The sequence below is a fragment of the Oryzias latipes genome, chromosome 8 (genome assembly GCF_002234675.1).
Source record: "Oryzias latipes chromosome 8, ASM223467v1".
NCBI classification, from domain to species: domain Eukaryota; kingdom Metazoa; phylum Chordata; class Actinopteri; order Beloniformes; family Adrianichthyidae; genus Oryzias; species Oryzias latipes.
The window spans coordinates 11862951-11889588 of record NC_019866.2 but is presented as its reverse complement, the minus strand read 5'-3'; the positions used below and the strand labels follow the sequence as shown (position 1 = coordinate 11889588).

General features: G+C 38.3%; 2 protein-coding genes across 3 annotated transcripts in view; one reads left to right on the top strand and one right to left on the bottom strand.

The window, feature by feature from the left end:
• The window catches only part of LOC101159746 (protein kinase C alpha type), a 111348-nt gene that overhangs the window by 13239 nt on the left and 71471 nt on the right, over positions 1-26638 (top strand). The gene's annotated exons all lie outside the window — the stretch shown is intronic.
• Positions 6-2923, bottom strand: LOC101160909. The gene is made up of 4 exons (XM_004071454.4): positions 2815-2923; positions 2693-2739; positions 162-2616; positions 6-81 (listed from the first exon to the last, which is right to left on the bottom strand). The coding sequence occupies exons 1-3, from the start codon at positions 2919-2921 to the stop codon at positions 164-166; spliced, it is 2607 nt and encodes an 868-aa protein (XP_004071502.3). The 5' UTR covers positions 2922-2923; the 3' UTR covers positions 6-81; positions 162-163.

Sequence of the window (26638 nt, the reverse complement as noted above, 5' to 3'; positions counted from 1 at the left end):
GCCGCTTCCGTTTGCACAACGAGAACAACATTTATTACAGAAAACAAGTTTTATTCTTTAAAGGGGATTGCAAAGGTTGATCTGCAAAAAAAAGAGAAGGGTAAATGTGAAAGAATGCAAACAAGTCACACTTGCAAGAGAGAGAAAAAAAACAAAGTCACCTTCATACTTTAAATGCTGATTGGGGGTATTTTGGTTGCATTTTGAAAGTGTTCATTGCCATGGTATCCTTAGCTGGTGGGATTTTATATTTAGGATCATAAGCAGCTTTGGATAACGCCAATCTTTCTCGTTTGTAGCCATTTTTTGAGTGGATAATACGCTTCTTTCCAGGTACAGCACTTTGTTGTTGATTAGAAACATTTAAGGGATCCTTCTTGATTTTGGCCACAGAGTTTTGTGGCTGGTAGTTCACTTGTGGAAACTCAAGGTTCCAGCTGTCGAGGACACCAGAAATGGGAAACATCCAGTCCTTACTCGTTTGTGCTCCTGTGCTTTGGAATGTAGTGTCCCACATTGGAGAGGCAAAAGCTGTTGATGGCCCACCAGCAATGAAGTCACTCTGGCTGTAACTTTGAGATTCTGGAAGAGACGTTTTCTTTGGGGGCTTCTGTGGCAATAAGTCCGCTTTTGGTGATCCATGAATGTCATTGTTTTGACCATACCAACTTCCTGGTTCCAGGGATGCATATTTTTGAGGGAGTTCAGCAGGCATGGGTTTGGGGTCAAGAGCAGATAAAGCTCCACGATTGCCAGAGTTAGAGAAACCATGTCCCGCTAAGAGATTTGGAATTTCAACAGAACCACCTCTGCTTGGATTGGAGCCATACTGAAACTTCTGGTTATTTGGCAAAATCACTGCTTCTGGTCCACCACTCAAAGGTAGTCTCACTTCCAAGTGAGATGGTGCCACGGGTGGCGATTGGGAGAAAAGACTTGGTATGTAATGTTTACTTGGACTTTGGTCCAAGCTTGGAGACACCAATTTGTTTGCATAAGTGTCCTGGGTCCCTGAGTGGGGTTCGATCAGATTTGGCTTGTTCCATTTTGGATCAACCATGTAACTGGTTCCAGCATCAGTGTTGTAGTTAAGAGCTCCCTCGAAGAGAGTTGAGCTTTTACCTGTATTGGTTCTGCTCTGACTGGAACCAGTGTCAAGCCTTTGGTAATTTGACAGTGATTCAGCTGGATCACTTCTGAAGACCAATGGTTTTTCAAATGGAATGCTTGAAGCCATGGACCAAGAATTTGAAGAATGGTCCGGCTTAAAATCTGTTATTTTGCTTCCAGAATCAGTTCCACTCAAACTTTGAATGAATGATCCATGGTTTGTAGGCGCATCTAGTGGCTTTGATTGGGCCAGGACAAAAGACTGCTTTTTCTGCGTTAAACCAACCAACAGATTTGACCCAGTGTCTGTGCTATAGTTACCTGAACCAATTCCACTTTGACTGGAGCTGAGTTTCTGGTATTTGACAGGTGGCACAGGTCTGTCACTGCCAGAGGTCACAGGCATCTTAGACTGGTACCTGGGAGGAATCATGGAGATGTGGCTTGGCTGTAGAGGTTTTTGGAGGGGATGGCTTGTTCCACGTTGGCTTGGAGGGATGAGTTCTCTGCTTGTATAATCTTGTAGGTTTGATTGAGAGTCAACTGGCTTGGGCTGCATCTGAGCAACTGCATGACTGGATCCAGCGTTGTAGTTAGAAGCTCTCTCAAAGAGTGGACTTGAACCAATTTTGCCTCTGCTGGAACTGATCTTCAGGTATTTGACAGGTGGCACAGTTTTGTCACTGACAGAAGTCACAGGTTGTTTAGACTGCAAGCTTGGAGAAACCACAGACAAAGCAGAGGATTGGCCAGGCTTTGAGGCAATCCTGTTGATGGCATTGCTGGTTTCACCTCTTCTTAGGAGGTCCTCTGTCCTTGAATTTAGAGCTGGTAAACTTGATTGAGAGTGGACATATGCTGGCTTGGGCTGCATCTGACTAGATCCAATGTTGTAGTTAGAAGCTCCCTCAAAGTCCGGACTTTGGCTCTTGCCAATAGTCATCTTGCTTTGACTGGAACCTTTATCAGGAGTCTGATAATGGACAGATGACACAGTTTTGTCACTACCATGGGTTACAGGTTGCCTAGACTGCAAGCTAGATGAAACAGACCAAGAGGATGAAGGATGACTTTGCTTTAAATTAGTCATTTGGGCAGCACTGCTGGTTTCACCCAGTCTTGGAGGCACAGGTTTGACATTCATAAAAGTATTCAGCGTATTTGACTGTGGAAGGACAATTGGCAGTTTGGACTGTGTCTGATCAGCCACCTGGATGCCATGGTTTAAAGGAAATGTAATTGGATTAAAAAGGTTAGGCTTCCAGTATTTTGACCCAGCATTAACCATCTTTTCTAAATGAATGCTGCTCTGCATCTCAGGTAGGCTTTGTCCAGTTGGGCCCACATTCAGTGGTTCTCTTGAGGGCATGTTGTAACTGGCATAGACATCTGAGTTAGGATTACTCATCTCCTCAGCTTCCTTATTTCCCTCATCAAAGGACAGGTGAGAGTCATCATCATCAAGAAGAAGATTTCTTGTAGGCTGTGAAAGACGATAGGAAGCCTCTATACAAGGAGAAGAAAACTAAATCAGTTTTAAATCAGTGCCCTCATTGACATTTGATAAGATGTGAATGCTTACCACTGGTTGAAACAGTGCCACTTTTAAACAATAAAACCCAAGAAACCCTATAAATAAAGCAATGTGATTATCATAAAACAATTTTGATACATTTGAATTATTTTTCCATCAACAATACATACCACAAAATTATGCCAGGAGCCATAGCTGTTATCAGAGACCACACACAAAACCTCCCAGAGGCTACAACTTCATGCAGTCCCTCTGTCCTACAGCTCCCTCTTTTCATCTCCTCTTTATAGGTAATCATCAGCTCCTGCTCAACTAGTTAGTGCCAATTGTTCCTCATTGGTCACAGCTTTGAAAGTAGTTCAACACCAACTAGTAAGGTAAAAGCCATTCCTGTAAACATTACACTTGAAATTATAACTAATATTTGTTTATTTGGTGAACTATTGTGCTTCAGCAATAAGTTTTGCTTAATAACGTTTATTTTAAACTAGCGTTGTCTTATATTCTGCTTAATATTTTTAAGAAATCTGAATTTTAAGGCAAAACATGGAGACAGTGGGAGTGTAGACTATAACAAAGCTTAAATGGATATGCTATGGCAGTTGAGCATTTACAAATCTTTGTAAAGGTATTGTTTTTGGGAACATTCATTTAATTTTATGCTTTCATAAGTTTTATGACAATTTATGTGGGCTAAAATTGGGAATAAATATTACCTGCAACAGTGTATCTCCTTGAAAAACCTCTAGTGCCCACATTTTTTCACTGCATAAACAAAGTGCACTGATTTATCCAAAATATTCCAAGAACCATGAACACAAAGTTCTTAGTCAAGCTGTGCAATAGCTGATTGCTGAATTTTATCAAACACATCTGCGGTGGTCTCTTCCAATTGTTCTTCTCAATTATAATATTGTTTTGCATGAAACTGACATCCAGAGCTTTTAGTTCTCAAATCAAAGTAAATGGTGTATTTAAGATAAGTAAGCTTCAAGTGTAAAAAGTTAATTTAAACCTCAATTTTGTTTCCTGAAATAGATCTACCCTGAGCCTTTTTTTTCACTGTTGTAGCAGTATTTTTCTGTTTTTTTCTACATCATTAGCCAGCCTTAAAAGATTGACACATTTTACTGAAGATAGACTGGAGTGAAATGCTCTTTTGCGGTTTCAGGGCACCTAACAAATGACCTCAATGACTCTAAAGTATAAAACACTCACAAATAAGCATCAAAAAGCAAATTATTTATGCATCAAAGTGATTCAATAATTGTATTTACAGAAACACTTCCCCCTTTTAAATTACATACTTGTATTATGTTTGTCAAATAAACACAAAAAGAAACTTACCATACTTCCAAATTGCAACAAAATAATACTAACAAAAACGCCTGTGTAAATAATTAAATGACTATGGAAAACCCAAAAAAAACACCTTTGCTAATAAAAGCAGCCAACAATGTTCAAAGTTGGCACAAAGCAATAAAAATATTATTATACCAACACATGTACAGGTACGAAATGTGCCAAAACTTCTCGTGATAAAAAACAGAGTAATTTTAAAGAAATTTGTAGTTTGTCAGCACTCAGGATTCCCGTTCCAAGCATTTGTCTCAATGCATTGTATCTTAATATTTTGCTGTTCCTGTCAACCATTGTTTCTCATAAAAACACAATCATTGTTGGAAAAATCAGTAGTAAATTTACATCTTTTTTAATGCTTCCGTAGAATATTCCAATTCTATGGCTTGGGCTATTTTGCTGTTTCTTACCAAACTAAAAAATACTTTTTACATTTTTAACAAAAGGTCAGAGATTAACCTGAATCTAAAGCAAGAGTGCCTTAATTCTTGTTTAACACTAAACTGTTAAATTTTTACTATCAAAAAGAGAACATGTGAAAAATGTTAAAATAGTTTTGACTTTGACAAACAATTTTGTCATATATTTAGAAAATGTGTCCTTTTTTCAGCTTCATATTATTTTTGTCACAGCAGAAAAGAGTGGTTTCTTCCCACCATGGTGGATGCTCCACTCTTCCCCCTGTGGCTTTCCCTGTTGCTCTGCCTTTGAAGTCTGGTGTCTGTGGAAAATGACTGTACCATCTGGAGGGCTGAGAACCTACTGCTAGGAGGAGAGTCCTGACTCTCAGAACAAGAAAGTTGAGAGATGAATAACTATACAGTTGAGAGAAGATGGGAACGAGGAAGACCAATGTGCAAAAAAGTTAAAAAGGAGGCGAATGGAAAAGTATATGGCTAGTAAATCATAAAACCTGGAAGGAATTCTACTTTGTTTCAATTTTTATGCATCACTGTTGCAAACCTTAAATTAGATGGTGTAGAATTAAAAAAAAGATTATTATGTCTTGTGATTATTATGTCAGCATGCAGATCATACATTGCAATGGTGCTTCTGTGGGAACAACTGTAATACAGGTCCCCCTTTTTGAACTTCTATTAAAAGTGCATTTGCATATGAACTGCAGGAACTATCTACTTTCCAATGAGTGGTAATTATCACATATTTAGCGCCTGCACAGATGAGAGCGCTTAGTGTAGGTAGCTCCGCCTCCCTGGAACATTTGTTCCCACAGTGGGTGACATGTTCAACCAAGACTTATAAGTCTTTAGCGAGTGACTGTCACTGAAGCCTAATGGCGGTGTAGGTGTCGGAGCCAATCATTTACAGAGTAGGGGCAGGTCTCATTATGCAGTCAAGAGGCCAAATTGTAAGTTTGAACGCGGCATTAACCCCTATACGTTACTTCTAATGTCAACAATAAAACAAGAAAAATTTGATGTACATCGTTGATGCCCAGTTCTTTTTAGGATTTTTTTGGCTCACCTCTTTGTTTTTTGTAACTTTCATTCTAAAAAAAAATGAATCTTAAGCTTATTTTAATTCTCAAATAATTCCATGAATTAAAAAATTTACCAAAAATATTAAAATCTTCCCCTTCATACTTATTTTTGCACTTTTAAAGTGGTGCAGCTCAGCCCTGAGGACATTTTTTTGACCACTGAAAAGTCCTGAAATCACTTCTTTAGTATGTTAGAAAATTATTAAATCTTCTTTAAGCTAAGTGGCATTAATTAACACCAAGAGTAGAAGCTTAGCTGGCTGAGTAATTATGTATAATTCTGCCTCTGCTTGTCTTTGGTGCACATTTAAAATTTCCCGTTGTGCTGCTGAGTGTTGGCTCCTTCAGAAGGCCCCTCCCTCCTTTACCTTCCTCCTGTCTATCACTCTCCACTCCTTTTTTTTTATGACTCATGTCTATAAGCTATTTTTTATATAAACGTGGTAAACTTTGTAATTTATCTTTACCTGAATATGCTAAAACAACCTTAGACATTTGCTTATATGTCATGTTTTTTTTTTATCCCTCTGCTACTTTTTGTTCAAAGGCCACAAAGTCACAAACTGTCTAGAAATATTGCCACTGTCTTGCGAAGTGGTATTGTCAAATTGAATTACACAGCCTTAGTAACAGGTTCCCAAATGGGTTTTTAATCTGCCAGCTAGCACCCATAAAAACAGGGTCTCGCAAGCCTTTTTGCTGTGTCTCTTTAGGAGGTTTGACACATTTAATAATAAAAACAATAATAATGGATTTGATTTTTCTGCGCTTTTTCTTGGTGCTCAAGGGGCTTACAATTTGTCCATTATTCATTCACTCCTCATTCACACCTGTGAATTTTCATTGTAAAGCTGACAAAAAATAACTACGCAGGTTAAAGAGGTGATTATGGGCAAGAACTCAGGCAGAGACACAATGGGGTCAAAGAGTGAGAAGCAAACAAAAACAGCCTATTTCTTTTTAACCTTCCTAATTGTAGTGCAAATCCAAAAAGACTTTGCATGTAAAGGCGCAAGAGATTTGTTTCCCTCAACAGTACATTTTAGCATTGAATTTTGGCTTGGATGTACTGGATAAGGAGAAACCACTTTGTCTCTGTGAATGATTGTCAATGAAATACAATTGATATTGGTGGTTAATATCTGGATTATTAATTACGCCATTGCTGTCGCTGAGAAACTGTTATAAAATGTGTGTCATTTTTTGGTCCAAAAACTCCTGAGTCACTCCTAGTGCGTATCAGTTCTGATTTTTGGTAACCATTGGAAACACAATAGAGGCTTCAAGATGTGGGAACAGCGTCTGAAAGCCCCATCCATTAAAACATTCATGATGTTGCTCACAGAAAACCATTTATGACACGACATACTGCCAGGCATGCATTCAGATATTGTGCTTGTCACAGTGTAAATGCCAGAAGAAAATTCTGCATTACCAGGGAGATGTTTTAGACTTTGTTTGAACTTTATAAATGGACTTTAATGATGTGCAACATACTTTAGGAAACATAAACAGCTTCTAAGATTGAAAAATGTACAAATTTAATTGCTTTCCTGATTTTTTAGCAATATCACAAAAAAGTGGCAAATTATAAAATCTTTCCACTTTTACAACCTCTCTATCATCAATTACTAGTGTAAAGTTTTTTCTTGCCAGATATGTGACTAAGGTGTGCCAAGGTTACTATGGTAACCATGCTTGGCCTTCACTCCACCTGTTATGCTCCAAATATCTGCCAACAGTGCCCCAGGCGAGCGCTTTCCCTTAAAACCCAATATTACAAAACACAGCTTCCTCCAAGTAATCCTTAAATGATGATTCAACACAGGAGCGTGGCATTGCCTCCTCTGCTTCCATTTATTCAAATAAAAGAGGCCTCTAATGGCCATGACAGTGCTTTTGTGAGGCTGTCTAGGTAGATGCTCCATGAATGAGGCGGTAAAATTCCAGACTTGCTGCAAAAACAAAAAACAAGAGGCACACCATTAGAAATCGAACTCGATGTGTGTCTTCCTTCACAAGTGCAATGGTTTCCTTTGAGCAGAATATCTGTGCAGATCAAGTCCCAATGTTTTACTTGCACAACATGGTGTCATCTGGTGACATTAAAAAGGGGTCTTTTTGGATGTACGGCAGCATTAGTCATCTCAGAGTGGGTAGTTAATTGTCAGGGAGATGCTCTCGTGTTTTTGCTGAGACACAATGCCGTGTAATAAGATGACACATTCTGTTCCCTCGTAATGTGTGTTTTACCAAACAAAGCCAAAAGAGCATTTGTAGAGGCCTTGATGGGAAAAGTCTTTGAGGAGACACGCAGGAGAAGAATATGTGTGATGTCTGTCATTTGTCTGAGCTCAGTTGACAAACAACATCCGAGAGTGGAAGAAACAGTCATAGCCCTGTGATAGGATTTTACTAAAACGGCACAAGTGGGATAGATGGATGAGAAATGTGACAAGACTGGCTGTCTCAGCCTTGCAAAGCATCATTCCGGTCCAATAGCCATGCCTTAATTTTGTACTACGTGACCCATGTGCTGGTAGTCTTAACCTTTCACTTGAATGGTGTACAGCAGCATCCAGAATCCGTCTTCATCCATAATAGATCCACACCAATCATTTATATAAGGGGCTCAACCGGAGCAACAACCTACATTTCAGTCTCAATCTGCTGCCATCACACTATAATTCTGCCACCCTGTCTTAAATGCAAAGTGAATGGATCAATAAAGTTCATGTGCAGTCGCAATATGTAGAACTGTTTGGAGTCTGAACTGCCTGGGGGAATTATATGCAGACGTGCTCACCTCTTCGTATATCACTGGGCCAGCTGCGCCTAATGATTTTGCACCCACGGCTATTTTTGGGAAAGGTTTAAGTAAAGATATCAGTCTTGACCTACATAAGGTGAACACGCCTCACTGGTTCGGAATCTTACACTGAAGGTGTGCGACTTTAGCATCCCCGCATATCCTGACAGTACATGCAGCAAAACAAAAATACCAACAGGGGCTGACCTTTTCTGTAAAAACAACATGTGGTGCATATAGTAAGAAAAATCATTGTTGCATGCAAAATTAAAGCTTGGACATACTTCTCTTCACTTTCACCATCAAACACTCTAAAAGAAATCGAGAGCAACTGAACTCTGACTTCCTGTAAAGTATTATATTAATAAAAAAACATTTTTCACAAGAGCTTTTTTTTTAAACCCATAACATATTAATTAATAGCCATAAAATAAAATAAAAGATACACAGATGTCTTATTTTGTAGATGATAAAAGTTCTGAAGCCAAAGTGGGTCAGCACTTTAATCAAAAACAGGACCTGAGCAACAATTTTAAATTGGTATTTTTATTTCCCTTACGTCTGCCATAGCTGTCAGCTTCTGTTGCAGTGGCTCATTAACTTCCTGTCAGAATTTCCTTTGTCAGATCTTTCAGCAGGCACCATGACGTATGGTGAGCTAGTGAAAATGCTCAACACATCTTGTTTTATAATGTAATATATCTATTTATACTCATATGTTACCATTGCAGATGTGCGCATTTTACTGTATCGCAAGAAATTGTGTTGTCAATATTTCACCAAATAAATAACAAGCAACCCAAGTCAGGTAAGACAAAGACCCCAGCTCCCATCTGTGACTGTGATGTTTATTAGACAGGCTAAAGGGCATTTAAACCTAATATTTTATGTAATTCAATAATACTATTTTATCTTAAACTTTTGTAATGCATTTAATGTCTTGCATTAGCTCAAAACAGTCACATTGAATGTAAACACATCTCTGTCTGTTTTGGACAAAGCTCCGCCTCATTTTTAGAGCGTTACCCTATCAAACTACGTTCACAATGCCTTCAGAATCACGTGTTCATCGATCACTTTCAATGAAAAGTCAATGTAAACATGCGTACATTTGTATTTTGGGCTTCTGCGTTCAAAACTCTCCCGTTCACGCATAGCTACACAAATCTTTAAGACCGTTTTTAAACTCTACAAACAAAACGCCTAGCTATTGAATGCGTGTTAAAAGCTAAGGTTGAGCTTTGACCAATCAGAGACTCGGATTTGGTAGTGATGACATTTTGCACCAAGCCTCTTCCAACTGTAGGTGGAGGACATGCGCTAGTAAACAGTAGAAATAGAAAAAGAAGCTCCTCCCTGCTTGTCCAGCTTGAACACCATGGGTTAAATGGGTATTCAAGAATGCACGTTTTTCCGCGTTCCTGAACACGTGTCACATGACTAGTGTGAACATAGCATCAGAGTAACATGAATTTTGAAGTGACTTACTGTTAAAGGCTGTGACCAATTTAATCTCTGCTCCCATCTGTAACCTTTAAGGTAAAACTTTACCGAAAAAAATTCCTAAAATGGTCTGAATCACCAAATCTTTTTACCGCTGATGGCACAAATCTATTCTGAGGCAAGGGCAGGATTTACAAAGGTCAAGCGAGGTAAAAGGGCTCATAGTCATTTTCACACATGGTTGGAACTACAGTGGGGAGGTTGGCTAAAGAAGATTTGAGAAAAAATTAGTAAGAATCTAAACAGGGATGAGTAAGACAAAATAAATGTGCTGCAACAAGAAAAATCTAGAAATGTTTCTGTAAGGTGGGCATACAGGACTTTTCCATCCTTAATATAATATTCTTGCTATTTTCGTGCAAGGACAGAGATGCAAGGAGACAAGGTAGCAGGTAGAGTGAGGGAAAGGCAGGAGGTTAACGCCTGTGCCAGTTTTCTGAAGCATGTCTTCCTGTTCCTGCTGTGTGAGTTTGCATCAATGTGTGTGCTCGTGCACTGTTTGAGGGTCACTCGGTAAGAGACTGCAGCACAGCACTTAGTCATCCTCACACCTCATTCCCTTTTTCTCCTAACAGTCCATCTGTCTACATATTTAACACCAGAAACAAATCCTGTTCTGTAAACAAACGGGAGAGCGCTCAGTTCTACATGCGCATGGTTTCGTTTACCTTTTCGTCAATAAGCACAGTGTTTCAAATCTCAATCAGGAGAGTTATAAAAAAGCCTGAAGTGTATAAATCAGGGGTTAGTGGCTCTTAAATCTTGACCTTCAGATAGATTAATTAATCTTACTGACATGTCTCCTTAATTGCTTTTTAATTATTTAGTTGAGATCAATTAAAGAAGATCTACTGAAACTGGATCTACCCTTGAATAACAATTGTTCCAAGCTTATTTATTTACAGTAAAGAACATCTATTGCTCTCTCTCAAACAATTTCAGAGACTCTGGATATTCTGACCTTTTAGAATGAATGTTGTATTGCTTTCCTGTCTGGCTTTCATAATGAGAATATATGTGATCTGCAGTGGTTTTGTGTCTTAGCTGTGAGTGTGTTGGCTGACAAAAAAAAAACCTAGCTACAATCGTTTCATCATTTTGGCTGCTTGTCTTCTTGAAAATTGATTTAAAGGTGCTTTTATTCTGGAGGGGGTTCTTAATTACTCCTGGAGTCAAAGGTCAAAGCCCAATATCCTGTATGGTAAAAAGAACCTACTGTCTCTGGAAGAAACTTCCTTAAAGATCCAAGGGCAGCAGGTAATAGTGACTCACCTTATTACATTTTATCTTTTTTATTTCCTTCTATAACTCGCTTTCCTCCTTTTTTTGTTGCTTTTTTTAGTTGTTCTACATTTTATTTATGTAAAGGGTTAATCATTACCATACATTGTTATATGTTATAGCCATAGAGATTAACATCACTCAATGACTTACATTTTTTTTTCTTTTTAGGAATTTATTAGTGTTATTCTTTAGTGTTACTGGACAATAATTGTATATTTTGACATAATTATATAGACACACATTTAACCATTCAAATACTTTAAATTTACACCTTTTCCAGACTTTTGACTTATGTTGTAGGTTACTGAAAAACTTATGCCACAACTAAAAAAACAACAACATGAAGCTGCTTTGCAGAAAAATTGAACAGGCAAAATATTTAAATCAGGTCTTATTGTGATAAATCAATTCATTTGAATTGTGGCCAGATGGTCATGATTTTTAGCCATGTTGAAGAACCTGCAGATTGCATCAGGAAGATATTTTTTAAACTCATTACTTCAAATGGACCTTCTTGAGATAACAGTGGTGATGAATGACTCCTCTGTTACGGGAATAAACCTGCAGCAGCACCAGACTTGATCAGCGTGAGCATCTGTTGGGTTTGGAAGGAAAAAAAAGAAGCTAATAGCTGCAACTACGACATTTCCATATATAGAGGGTGAAAAATGTGGCCATTCGAAGCTGTCTGTGAAAGGTGAACAATTCCAATTCTAAAGGTTTCCAATGAAGTGAAGCTAAATTGAAAAATATTTATTCAACAATTTCTATGCAGAACTGAACACATCAAGTCAGCCAGAGGCATTTCAGATTCGTTTTTAAGGCTGATGTTGAAAAAAATACTTAAGTGGATTCTTGGATAAATAAAAGTGAGGACTGGTTTTTCTGTCTCCCTTTTACACGTGATTTATTAATTGTCTGAACTATATTAAATGTTATAAAGTGCAGTTGGTTATGAATCAAAAAATGTATTCCAATTAAGACGAATTTTTGCAATAAGATCTTTGTTTTCATTCTACAAAGCTGGACTTGTTATAAAGGTTTAAACTTTGAGAGTATAAACAAAAGAGATATGCGTAAAATTTTAATGTCTGTGTGATAAAAGTCTATAAAGCATGCAGAGAGGGGTTTTAGAAGGTAGTTTTAGAACGTAACCCCCGCGATAAACGAGGGAACACTGTAGAGTTAAACAGAATCTGAATTAACAGTCTGTATTAATACAGTCTCTGTGATCAAATTCATTTTTAAGATCTAACGGTAAAACTAAAGTTCCCAGTTTTTTATCTGAGTGCACAAAGAAAAGCATTGGTCACCTTCAGCTTTGTCTTCACTTGATGTGTTCTAAAGGCCATAGAGAAAACCTTGAGACACAGTACATGAATCTCTTTTGTTTTTGCCTGTAGATACCTACGTAATACTTCCTCTGAGGTATTCTCACCTCATGCTCTCTTGTGGGGAGATGAAGGAGGGCACAAAGGAACTTAACTCTGCCTTCTAATTGAGGGACTCTCAGCAGCGTCTCCTTTCCCAGCCTCCCTGCTCGGCTCAGGGCAAATATAGCAACAGACTCCACAGGGGAGAATCAGCCTTTTGCAACCATGTTTTTTCTGGGATCTGAATGTTGGAATAGAAGGAATTTCATCCCTTTGATCTGCAGTTCTGGAAACCATCATCATTGCAGGGTTGAGAAATTGCTTGGGACATCACTATTTAGATTGTGCACTTCCTGTGACTTTTGTGTTTTTAAATGATCCCCCGAGCTTAGAAACATCTTTAACTCTCATATGGGGTTCAGCTGTTTTAGCTGGTGAATAAAGCAAGTGGATGTCAAAAGAGTCGAGAGTGATTTTGCTGGGCTGAAGTGTGAAGTGTTTCTGGAACTGTGGGAGTTCTTTTATCTCGTGAATTTCTGCTTGTTTAAAGATTTTAATGGTTTTGACTTCAGAACATTTATTTTCTTTTTGGCTACTTATTGGAATAAAATGAAAGAAATTGTAAATATATATATATATTTATTTTTTTGCTTAAGCTAAAATAAAAGGCTTTTTTGAGCCAAAGGTGATGCCACCTTTTTTACATGTAGGCGATATGAAATAGAGGGATCTCCTTATTGATTCAGCCTTCATCCCAAGGGAAGATAATTGCTAATTTTCAAGGATTTTTATTTTTAAAGACTGTTGTGTTAGAACAATTTAAATTTTTTAGTGAAAAGAAAGATTACACAATCAGTTTACATAATTAAAATTGAATTTATTTAAAGTATAATAAAAAATCATTAGATGAAAATAATTTTTGAACAGTAGGTGAAAAAAAGCAAGAAAAATGACTGAACTATGAACATTTTAATCAAAAGTGACTAAATGATGTATTTAGTATTTTATCATATTATTTTTTTTTCACTAAGTCTGGAAATGTAACTTAATCTAATTAAAATGTAATTAACATTTTTTCTAACTGTTTTTTAGGGTTTTTCTGAAGTATTACTCAAAATGAAACATATTTATTATATTAGCTGTATTTTAAAGCCATGATGCATTCATTTTTATTTTCATGTGGTATGGGGGGATATCTATATTACCAAGATATTGACCAAAATAACGTTTTTCAGTAACCATTATGCACTCTTACACATAGAAGTACTTAGACTGTGCAGAAGTCCCTTCTGGTACATGAGCATCTGTAATTCTCTGCAGAGCAGAAATAGTGAGCCATACATCAACCCCGCCTCTCACAGCAGCTAGAGTGCTCACACCTGCTCATGCACTGGGCCCGTACACATTTATACTGAACGGCTACTTTGTCTTTCACCTGCTGTAGTCTCTTTCCGTCAAGCAGATGTTACAAAAGTGAATCATCCCTGTGCCACGCCTGCAGGCTCTGTAAAGCTAACTGAATGTCAGGTAGACACAGTTGCCTTGACACGTCAGTTCAAACTGTGTCAACAAGTCTTTGAGCCCTGCCGGATGCATTGACGGAGCGGATCCCGCTGAAACAGCGCAGCGGAAAGTGTTAAGAGAATAATTAGACCTTCCTCTGTAGGAGCAGCTTTTTCAGCTGGGACCAGGAACAGTTAGTAAGAAACACATTGCCAGAAAGAGGAGTGCAATGCGCGGGCGTAATTGTGTCAGAAAGTGAGGTTAACCACATATGTATTTAGTTGGCAGAATTAGCCCACTACAGAGACCAGTTAAAATTAAGAGAAAGCTACGAAGCTCAAAACCACTTGTCCTACAAGCTCTAGTGGTTTATGTTAATCTCATTGTCTCAGTTCAACAATAGAAACCACACTTTTGCAGTCAGGGGGATTTACTCTGAGCTCAGCCTGATGAACTAAAAGGTTTGTAAAGCAACCCTTTTTCCTTTTTTTAACTTTCTGCAAAGAAACCTGTGGGAAAAAGAGTGTGAATACCAGGGAAAAAAGCAAAAATTGCAATGAGCGGCGAGCCGGTCTGTTGTTGATTCAGTTTTGTACACGGCAGACTGCAAGGAGGACGTCTGACGTCATGTTTCTGCTTCTATAGTGACTCAAACACAAGGGAGCTTATTTATTCATGAGTCTACAGTAATGCAAACATAATTGCTAACATCATATGGCATCCTGTCAATAGAATCCCCTGAAGGTAACACAGTTGAACGGAAAATCTTTGGGTGGTGTGGAACCTATATGCAGTTTTATGGGTTGGAAAGTCATAGTACAGCAAAACTGAGAATGTATAGTCCAGCTAACAAATTTGTTGGCCAAACACAGGTTTTGGCACCAGAGCATTAAATCTAATTATCTGTCCAAATGACATTCCAAGATTCCAAGATTTAATAGATTATATCTCCTTCAAATTGATAACTATGACATGTTAATTGTATCTTAAAACAGAACATAGTACTGAATAGCAGATGGAACACATCAGTTTTATTGGACTGTGACATACAGTATGACCAGTTCAAACCTTAGTGCCACTGTTCAGTCAAAATTTGTAAGTTATGTCTTTTCATTTTTAAACCTTTTTACTACAAGCTGCTACCATTTGAAGACAAGGTAGTTAGTAGTAGTTAGGGGGTGTCCTCTTGAAGCCTTATGTCAGTCTGTTCCGAGGAAAACAATTGGACAACTGCATTTATTTGTGTAACTGGATGTGTGTGCAGCACTGCAAGCTAACAAAATAAAAAGTAAACTGCAAAAATGACAGTACAAAATTGACAGAAGCATTGTAAGAACTACTGAAAGAAGTAAAGACATAGTTTCTGCATATGTACGCTTGCTGAACTACAGTTATTTAAAGGGCCTATATCATGCTTTTCTTAAGCCTTTCAGACTAAACCAGGGGTCGGGAACCTATGGCTCGCGAGCCATATAAGGCTCTTTTGATGGTCACATGTGGCTCGCAGACAAATCCTTAATTATACTTTTTTTTTTTCATTAGACCAGTCCTTCTCGGGCGCGATGCAATGTCAGAGGCGCGCAGTAGTAGCGGTGCTTGGAGAAAAAACTATCAGTTTACTGTTATCTATTATTTCACAGAGTTTGTACCACCCGGAAACCTTTGAATTGCCTCCCTGAGGAAGAGCGCGCAGTTTTGGGGACGGGATGTGTGAGGAAGAAAGCAGAGGGGGTGGGGGGTGGGGGGGACCGGCAGCAGGTGAATCGCGCAGAGATGGTAAAAACGTAAACCTGCTGCCCGTCACTCCTGCAGCGTGGGTGTGTGTGTTTGGTTCCATGTCTGTCTCACATCCAAAGAACATTCAGACCTACGATCACGTTTAAAGTCTCAACGCCTGCATGAAGCAGAAACTCACCACGGATCAACCAGACTAGACCATCAGCAAAACCACCACGAGAAATACTCATCATTTATTAGCAACAGTATAACAATGTTATTAAAAAGAATCCACAGACTCATTGGACTTTAAAAATGTTGAAATTACATCAAATGCATACATTCATTTGTATATTTAGTTTTAAACATATTGTCGCGGACTGAGTTTAACTTGGCTGTTGGGCCGCGTTAAAAGTTCTGGAGTTCATGGAACGCATCGTTCAAGCAGAGATCTGATTGGCCCTCAGTTCTGTCGCTCAGTCTGTTGTTAGGGAGTTTGGACCAATGGGGTTCAGCCATGGGCCGAATAAGGAAATGGGAGGGCTGGAGCAGGACGGGGGAATATAAAGTTGGGAGAAGCGCTCTCGTCTCGGTGGGAGAGATTCAGGAGTTGCTGAATTGATTGTACGGCGTTTGTTGCGGTCTACAGTAACCAGAATAAAGAACCCTAAAAGAGGTTAAGTCTCCGTGCCTTAGTGTGGGAAAGGGACACTACATTATTGTATGGCTCTTTCGAAATTACATTTAAAAATATGTGGCGTTTATGGCTCTCCTGGCCAAAAAGGTTCCCGACCCCTGGACTAAACTATATCCATATATATGATATTATATTACCTTTGGCACACTTAAGAACATTTTTTAAAATGAAATATGTGTTGTTTTCACAGTTCAACTTCTTACCCGGCTGTAAGACAACACAATTTCTGAGGCACCGGCTTTCTCTCTGTGTGGGTGCCGCCCATTTCATGACATGTGTCTGCGTTTCGCCCTCGAAAACAAAAACCATCCACACTTAGCAAAGACGTATGTGCATATTGTGCATATAAAATGAAATCGTTTTGCCAATCACCGCTAGCTCCACAGAGAAAGTGGGTGTTTGTGTTAGCCTGAGGGCGGTGCTGGCAGCACAGACTCTTCCTGGAAGGGGCTGTTCCCACTTTCCGACGTGTAAATGTGAGGATCTACTAGTTTTTGTAAATTGGGAGGGGCTGGTGCTCAGAGTGCAGGTTTTTAGAGGAATACTCTGAAATGCATAAATGGATCAAAATACCAATTGTGGGTTGTTTATAGTGAGGAATGAACAATATAATACACTTAAAAGCTAAGAAAGTTGATTTTGCATGATATAGGCTCTTTAAAAGACAACCTTCAGAAGTCATATCCTTTACTTTGTTGCACTGCTGCAAGTCTTAGTAGTTATCTAAGCTAAGAAAATAGTCTACTTACTATATCACATGAAAAAAACATCTATATTATCGTTCATGTCAAGAAGCCACAACGCAGCACATTTTATTGAAAGTTCTTTAGTAGGGATATAAAGGATAACCGGTGTTCGGGGTAATGACCTACTGTAATTTAATTACTTTTGTCAGTAATGGAGCAACGTAACAAATTACAGTTCAAATTTCAGTTATTAAATTACATTTACCAGACTACAGAAACTCTCATTACTTCATTACCCACATTTTGATGCAGTGAAACCATTAATGAAACAAATTAATTTGCAAACGATAAATTAAAAGTAATTTACCCAACACTGAGGATAACAGATACAAATAAAAAAATCATTCTAGTACTGAGAGTAATGTGTTGAAAACCACAGATATGGTCAAGATTATGCTGGTAAAAAGGTAGGAAATAATTTGGGAAGTAAATAATCAGTTTCTGGCAAACTTTGTTAGTTTCTCTAACATTTCTACCATCTTTAGTTTTCTATGTTTGTGTAATGCAAAAAAAAGTTGTCCAATTTTCTACCAAGTTGGGTCAATTACAATTAGCTAAGGGTGAAGCACAGCATGGAGTGCACTAAATGGATGAAAACGCTTCTTAACAGCACTGCGAACAATGCCTGAATACATTTTTTTATCCACATAAAAGAAAACAGTCTAAAAGGCCCAAAAAGCCAGGTTTTTATGTTTGAAGCTGTTATGTAAGACATTTTGTTTTGGTTGCTTAAAATAAAAAGTGCTAGTAAGAAAAAAAGTTTCGTTGTTGTAAGGCATGGATTTTTATTGATAAATTTTAAATGCAAAGCGAATCATATTTATCTGGATTATATCCATTTAGGTAATAAAAAGCTGTCTCGATTATCCACAAAGTCTTAACATAAAATAATCTTTTATTTATCAATTTGTGGACCATGTTTTGAGATGCACACGGAACAATATGGGAGGGAAACACACACAACCCTACCTCTTCTACTTGAGATGCAGCTTTTTGTTTTGCTGTATATACTCATATTAAACAAACAGGGATGAAATGTAGAAGTGTAGTAAAAGTTGATTATTTTGATATGTAATCAGACATAACCCACTACTTTTAACTTAACTTTGCTCAGTTTGATTGGTCCTAAGGGCTGATCCTATTACCCACCGTTGCTTTGTGTGTCTCTCCAATAAACTGTAGCTTCGGTGCTTCACGTTTGTTCCATGTTGAAAGTGATCCATGTACGTTACAACATCCAGACAGGTCAGAAATGTCAGTCACACATGACACTGGCATGTTCAGCTACTAGCAGATTCAAGATTCAAAACTCAAAGGGTTTATTGTCATATGCACAATGAAGAACGGGTTTCCCTGCACAAAGAAATTCTTACTTTGCTGTCTGTTCCAAATGCCAAAAAATATACAGGAAACTGAAAATTCACACAAACATACACACAAAAACACAAGATGTCAAGCAAATTCTAAATGTGCAATAACAGTGATAATAAACAATAGCAAGCAATGAAGATGTGCAAGGGTGTGAAAGGTGCAGTTTGTTGTTCCAGACTCCTGTCAGCTGTTAAGGAGTCTGATGGCAAAGGGAAAGAAAGAGTTTCTAAGTCTGGTGGTCCTGCACTTCACACTCCTGTACCTCCGTCCCGAGGGGAGGAGAGTGAACAGACCTCTTTGCGGGTGGGTGGGGTCCTTGATGATGGAGGCAGCGGTCCTACGGATCCTACGCTTGTAGATGCTCTGCAGTGAGGGCAAAGGAGTCCTGGTGATCTTGGACACAGTCTTCACCACTCTCTGCAGGCGTTTGCGGTTCATGGCGGTAAAGCTGACATACCACACTGTGATGCGGCTGGTCAGGATTGACTCAACCATGCAGCTGTAGAAGTAGCTGAGGATCTTTGGGAACATGCCGAACTTCCTCAGCCTCCTCAGGAAGTACAGCCGCTGATGAGTTTTCTTCACCAGCTGTGAGGTGTTGAGTGTCCAGGTGAGGTCCTGGCTGAGATGGACCCCCAGATATTTGAAGCTGCTCACCCTCTCCTCTTCCAGACCCCGGATAAGAAGCGGCAGATGAGGGTTCCTCCTCTCCTTCCTCATGTCCACTATCATCTCCTTTGTCTTGTCTGTGTTGAGTGTGAGGTTGTTGTCCTCACACCATGTCACCAGACTGGCCACCTCCCTCCTGTAGGCTGCGTCGTCCCCGCCAGTGATGCGTCCTATCACAGCGGTGTCATCAGAGAACTTCAGGAGGATGTTGTCCTTATGACAGGCCACACAGTCGTGGGTGAACAGGGTGTAGAGGACGGAGCTGAGAACACAGCCCTGTGGTGTGCCAATGTTCGTGATGATGCTGGCTGAAGTCCTGTCCCCTATTCAGAGGATCATTAAAAAGCAAAGTTTTTCCCACTGGTTACTGACAAAGCATATTGAATGAAAGCTTATAGGTCTGGGTTGGCTTTATAATGTTTCACCACTTCCTTTTTTTTGGCTTGTAGTTCTTCATTTTTGTGTTGCTCATGTATACACAACCAACACCCGTCTATTTATCTGTTCATTTTGTTGATTTGAACTGAATCAGAAAAGCAATAGACAACAGAGGAAACAATAGAAAGGTATAGTGGCGTGTGTGTGTGTGTGGGGGGGTGGGGGGGGGTAGCAGGTGCTAAATGAAAACACCTTGCAGAGGGTGGAAGATGCCACTTTGCCACAGCAACTGCCTTTTTTTGGATTCCACGGCTCTGTTCACTTCCAAGCATTATATGAGCCGTGCACTCAGGAGGCTGACTGATAACTCCACACATCCTTGGATGCAGAGTGTGGATTAACTAGGCCAATTAGCCGAACACTTAGACGCCCAATGATGAGAAAACTCTTGCTCAGCCTCTTAGCTGAGTGTCATTAATCAGCAATATGGGAGCTGAAGCAATGCTACAGTTTACTGACTGCTTCAGCAGCCAGCATTTTTGGTTCTTGACCTCAATACGGCATGACTGTCTTTCTCTGGGGCTTTGTACTTTTTGTGCGACAGAAGTACACTCCTGAGAAGATTAACTGTGTGTGTTGCGCGAGAGTTTATTTCAGGTCTCCAAGGAAGATATGTTTGCATGTATTTAGTTTTCACTCAATATCTGCACATTTGTGTAAATATTTTAATTATTTGCATGTGTCTGCATGCACTAAACATATTGTATGAATGCACGCATGCTTTAATGGGTTTGTGTGTGTCTGTTTGAAACAAGAAGCAAAGTCATGATGAGAACTGTCCACTTGGTTCATGTCTGCTGTGCTGTTGAGCATTAATTTGGCTCAGGCTGACCTAGAATCAACTCAAACAAAAATTAAAGGAGCACAAACCTTAATAAACTGTTCTACAGTTTAACAAATATTGTTTATTATGAAAGGAATGCTGTTTGCTTGAACATATTTAACTGAGGTTGTGTTTTTCTCCAGACCATTTCTTTTTGAAATGTCTTTATTTTTTTGACAGGAAGAAAAAAAAAAGACAAACTAAGAGAATTTATGAAAAGTGACAGGAACAAGGGAGGGATAAGAGAAGAGTGTTGTTTGTGTTTGGAAACTATCCAGAGACAAATTTAGCCTTGACTGTACTGGTCTCAAACAAATTAGTCTCGGACATGCAGCGCTGCAGGAAGTGAAGATGTTGCGATGTTGATGCGTGGTATGAGCCCCCCTTTGGGCAACGGACTTGGGGTTGGCAATGACCTTTGCCTGGTTGCCCTGTGTGTGTGAGTAGGCTGCGCAAGCAAAGGCAAAAGTCATAGTAAAGAAATCCGTCTCCTCTGGCGACTTTTGGGTGCTCACATCTCCCACTCACAACGTCTTGTTTCGTCTAATTTGGTCTGTTTAGTTTGCAGCAGTATCAGCCTTGAAGCCCCTTCTTGTACCACAACTGGCCGGCTTCATTACATTCCCACAACTCAGACACCTGATCCATGGAATGAGAGCAGATGATTCATCTCTGACTATGTGTATGCGTGTCTTTATATGTCTCAATGTCTGTCTCTGTGAGTATCTGAGATGATGAGGAGACGAAAGGATCAGACGAGGTGAGTGTTTGCAGTTGTGTGTTTACTTTCTAGAATGTCTGGCAGAGATAAAGCAGTGTGAGTGTGAGAGCGCGGTGAGTGAGTTTGTAGTTAAAATATATTTTATATGATATTTTATCTCTATATGCACATTTTCTTTTGCAAATGCACGCAATCTGCATCAACATATGTAAACTTTTTTTTTGCATGCAATGTTTGTTTTTATATTCATGTTTTACAGTTATATTTTATTCATGAAGCAGTACTGTTGTTTCTTCGATGTGACTCAGAGATATCTGGCAGCCAAAAACTCCCACCTTTAGTTAGGAATAATTGATCCAGTTCCCCTGTGGACATTTTGCAATACAAATACCATTAGTGTTGCAAAAGATCTTAATTTATTCAGCTTCAGGCGGTGTGCCGGTTCATATACCATAATCTTCATGATACTTTAAGTATCTGTTAAAGTACTTGCCATAAAATTTCGGGGCAGTCAAGTCTTCAGTTTGTCATGAAATTAAGAATCATCCCAATGTGATGGATACTTTTTGCTATGAAAAATAAGGCAATAAAAATGTCACTAAATTTCTTTGTGTTTTGGCTTGTTCTATAGAGGTCGCCATAAGGAAGTAACCACCTCCAAAAATCTAACCTCAGAACCCTTTTCAGTAACCTTTTTTTAAACTGCTTTCTAATAATTTGTGTGAATATGTCGTTGTCTTCAAAATAAAGAACAGTCAAAAATAAGGACAATTTGTAATAAAATTACATTTGAAAGAAATAAAAGAATAATCTGTTATTAAGATACCTGGTATTGATCACAATTTGCATTTGATAGTTTTGATTTCCGTTTTGTGCTAAAAAAAAAAATCATATTTGACCCTAGTTGATTTTTCAAATTTAAAATATTATTAGCGTCAAAGTTTTAATAAAAAAACAATGTTTTAGTTTTAAAAACATTTTTGAACTCTTTTATGCTGTCTGATATATATATTTATTTATTTAACGTGTTTAGTGCAAAAAAAGTTCTAAATTTTGTCTGCAAATGCACAAGTACTTCTAAATATATAATATATGACATGAAATGTGTATAAATGGATAAAAAGATCATTAAGCTGTCATCTCTTAGCCTTTATCATAAACTATCCCACATTATTCACAAAGCTTCAAAGTTCAAAAATAAAAGCCTTGTGGATTTCTTCTGATAGTGCACTTCCGGTTGCATGCGTGCTAGCAACTGCTAATGCAATTTTCCTTCGTGGAAATATAGGAAAAATTTTATTTTGCATTTATTTTCACACGTCATTTCTTCTAATCACCATAATAATTGTCATTATGCAGCTAAAGCTTTGCTATGAGTTTAGACTCAAAAATATACTTTCACTTCTGTAAAGGTGTTGAACTATGGCCTTAGTCACAACTGCCCTTATGGGTCAATATACGATGGATACAGGCTGTCTGAGGGTGAAAAATGGGAAAATCTGTACGGGACATACATGTGGCCTCTATGAATAATCATAGACCACTCGGTTATCCCTATATAGGGCAATATTGTTGATTTTTTTTCTACTTGCATGCTGCTAGACACAGGTAATTAAGAACACTTGTTTAATGAATGATTGAACCAAGGAGATTTATAGAGATACGTTTCTTGAACGATTATAGAAATATATCTGTTGCCCATCCCCTCACGGGTATTTTTTTTTTATCTCCTGAAGGGTATATCTTCACCCGAAAAGATAATTTATGAAAAAATAATACTAAGCTGCACTTTTTGTAGTCTGCATGAGTGATTCTGTTAAGAGTTTTTCAAATGCTAAAAAAAGACAAATGTGGGAAACAGAACAGAAGCTTGTACCTGGGGACACCATCACCTCTACGCAACCATCCAGACATGTAAAATCAAACAAAGATAACTGCCTCTGCCTGTCAACCTGCAGCCCTGTGAGGATAGAAACATGTTTCATTCACACCGAGATGCATTTCGGCAAGGACGATTTCCCCTTGAACTTCATTTAAACTGCTCTCATATATTCTTAACCAAAGAGATGCGATCTTTATTTTCCTGCAACTTGAGCGTGCACTTTAGATAAGGTTGTGTTTGTTTGCATTGTTGTGTTGAAAACTGAGCTGCTCCTTGATTTTGATGAAATCTCTCCTGAGGTCTTTTGCACTTGGTTTTCTGCAATCCCCCACTGACGTATGCACAAGTGCACATTTGAGCAGCAGGTTATATTGTAACTGGGGAGATAACGGAAAGATTTTTTTGGGGGTGTACTAATTATATAACGCATGGAGAGAGATGCCAGTGCTTCAGTTGTTTCTCTTTTCATCAAATCGTGCATCTATTTAATTAATTTGCTTGGAAATTTTCCTATTTTTATTTTTCTTCTATTTTTGGGCTTTATTAATAAATTTAAAGCAACCAAGGTCACATATCTGCCACAAATTGTGTTTGTCAGTCTTTTAATATACTTATAGCATGTACTGACTGTGTGCAGTGAAACTGTATTTCTGAGCCTTTGCTGTAGCCGCAGATCCACTTTTTTTTCCTCCTCTAGCAGGAAAATGCCGCTTGCCAGTATATTACACAGGCACTTCATCTCCCAAGTGTAGTGGCACAAAGACACACTCTCGCTGTATTTTATGACGTGCCAAGGCAATTTAGTTTGCAGCAGTGTCCGTAACTGTAAACCTATTGCTTTACTCTGACAGCTTTTTCAATCTGAAGGTGAAAGAAGGTTTCGCGTTTTTTCCATGAAGAGGTCTGGTTTACTGTTGTTTTTGATTATTTTCATACAGGTATGTACATATATCCATTTCAATAACTTCTTTCAGACCAGTAATCTTTCAAAGCCTGTAGAAACTGAAACTGGTTCACTTAACATCACTACACTTGTCCAGCCTCCACTATCACCACTATTAGGGATGGAATCCCTGTCAAAACACTGATTGATTTCAATTCACAAGTTTATGATTTCATTTAATCTATGATCAAATTCAATTAAATACATTTGCATTTTTAGTATTTTCCATTCTAAATCATTTTGTTCTAGAAATCCTTTTATTAGTTAAAAATGACTTCAACTGAGGGTCGACTATTTCTATAAAGTGGAAGATTTCTTAAAATGAAAACTAACTGAAAGAAAAACACAAGCTACTTTAATGGAAAAGCGAATCATGGATCAATGTTTGATTGTTTTTCAACAGATATGAGAACAATGGATGCATCTATTAAACTGATCGGTACTTTATCATCCATTTTCTATCCCCGTTCTGAGTCAGTGGGATGCTGGAGCCTACCCACCTACTGTTCGGCGAAGCCTGGATACACAGTGGACAGTGTCTGGAACATTATTTTCTTAGTTCCTCCAAGAAATTATATATTTTCTTTTTAATCTTTTCTTTCATTTTTTTGGAGGTGATGCCTTGGGTCGCAACTCTATTTTACACAGAACTATTTTTTTTCTAATCTTAAATCAAAAATCAACTATTAGTTATATTCATCACATTCTATGCATGTTCTCTAAGACCTGTTTGAGAAACATTTTTCAGACTGCTGCTGCCAAAAAAATAAAATAAACAGAAAGTGCACCTCCAAAATGTGTTTGAAATCAGTTGAAACTAACTAAAAGGACAAAATGTGGTGTGTGCTGATCTGCTAATACTAGTGCCTTCAAGCTTAAAATGGTGTTTAAATCTCTCAAGGGGCCTGTGTGTTTGCATTTTTGTTAGCATGCAACATTTCTGCCAATTAAATAAAATCTATTACAGTAATATTTGATTGAAATTGGTTTACAGATGTGAGTACATGTTTTTTCCCCCCCTGCAAATCAATCCAAAGTTTTTTTTTCTTCTAAGCCTCTGAAGAACAGCTGGAATCACCTCAGGCGTCCCTGTAAATTTGAAGGGCAGCTTACAAAATAATGCAGTTTTCTCAGACAGATGCTACTTTGCCATGTCCTTGTTGCACTGACAAAAATCCCAAACTGCAGTTGTAATTTCAAATTACAGGTACTGCTTTTGGAGCCACCACTAACCAATCAACAAGAACTTTTTTGGCAAATTAAAGAAAACAATATTCCTATTTGAGAATAGTTTCACCAAAAGAAAATATATTTAACTTAATACAGTTTTTCTTACTTTTATTCTTAAGAAAAGTTTGATTACAGGTATTTTGTGTTATACGTGTGTATCAAGGACTTGAAGTTTTTTTTTTTTTTAAATCTTTCATTTTCAAAGTTCAGAAAAGTTTAACATCTTTAGAAATAACATAGTGGATCTAAAAAATGCTGTACTTCAATCAACATCATAGGGTTATCATACTAACATACTAACTTTGAGTCCTTTTAAACAACGCAGAAAGCATGTTGAAGTAATCATGATGTAAACCAGATGGATTTAGTTTCTCTTTGACCTTTGATCTGCTTTAAATTTTGATGAGAACTTGAAACAGAGCGGAACAGACTCAGTGTCCGTTGTGCGCTTCTTTCCAAATGCTTTTTCCACCCCTCTTCTTGACAACGTACTCTGCAGCAATAGCTTTTCATTCATCATTTGTTAATTTCTCACATGCTTGCTGGCTTCAGATAAGTTGTTTCATTTGCACAGCGTATGCTTCCCAGTGTATTTTTAGTGTCCACTGGCAAGGTGTAGAGTACAGTAGAGGAAACGTCTTTCCTCACTCTTTTTTTTACCATGTTGCAGCTCAGCACACTCTGTTCCAGGCTTGGCAAGACTAGTGCCTAAAAATAACCAGAAACGGACAATGCCTTTCCAATCCTTTACTTTGCTTCCCTTTGCCTTCATTCATACTTTAAATAAGAGAAAATTTGTCCTAAAGGGAATTTTCTCCAATCACCTTTGCCTGAATCGAGTCTCCAGGTTTGTGTCTCACAAGCCATTTATGCTAAAACCATTTAGTGAACATGATATAAAGACATCTAAAATAGATTAATTTTGCACAGAAAAAACTGCACTTGATAAAAATACGAATGGTTTTATTATTCCTATAAAAGAGAAAAAGAATAAAGATAAAAAATACAAAAAAATATTCAAACACTTTACACTAATATAAATACAACTAAATATATCATTTGGGGTTTGGACATGTGGTGTGTTTGGATGCAGACTGGCTCTGTCAGTCAGCCTGACGGCAGCAGGAAGGAAAGACCTACAGACTCCTCACACAGTGAGGGTGAATCAGTCTGTCACTGAAGCTGCTCTCCAGGGTAGACAGGGCATCCTGCAGAGGGTAGGACTGGAGGTCCAGCATAAATGTCAGTTTAGTCAAAACCCCTTCTGTGTTCTAGCTCTCTGACTGACTCCAGGGCACAGCCCATGACAGAGCTGGACTTCCTGATGACTTCAACCAGCGTTTTCCTCTCCCTCCTCATGATGTCTGTCCCAGCAGGACATGCTGTACAGGATGGCTGATGCCACTAGAGTTACAGAAGATCATCA

Excerpts from the sequence above, each read along its gene's own strand:
- LOC101160909 (XM_004071454.4), bottom strand. The coding sequence starts at position 2,921 with ATGAAAAGAGGGAGCTGTAGGACAGAGGGACTGCATGAAGTTGTAGCC. Across the intron at positions 2,740-2,814 it reads GCTCCTGGCATAATTTTGTG|GGTTTCTTGGGTTTTATTGT; the intron begins GTATGTATTGTT and ends CTTTATTTATAG. Across the intron at positions 2,617-2,692 it reads TGGCACTGTTTCAACCAGTG|AGGCTTCCTATCGTCTTTCA; the intron begins GTAAGCATTCAC and ends CTCCTTGTATAG.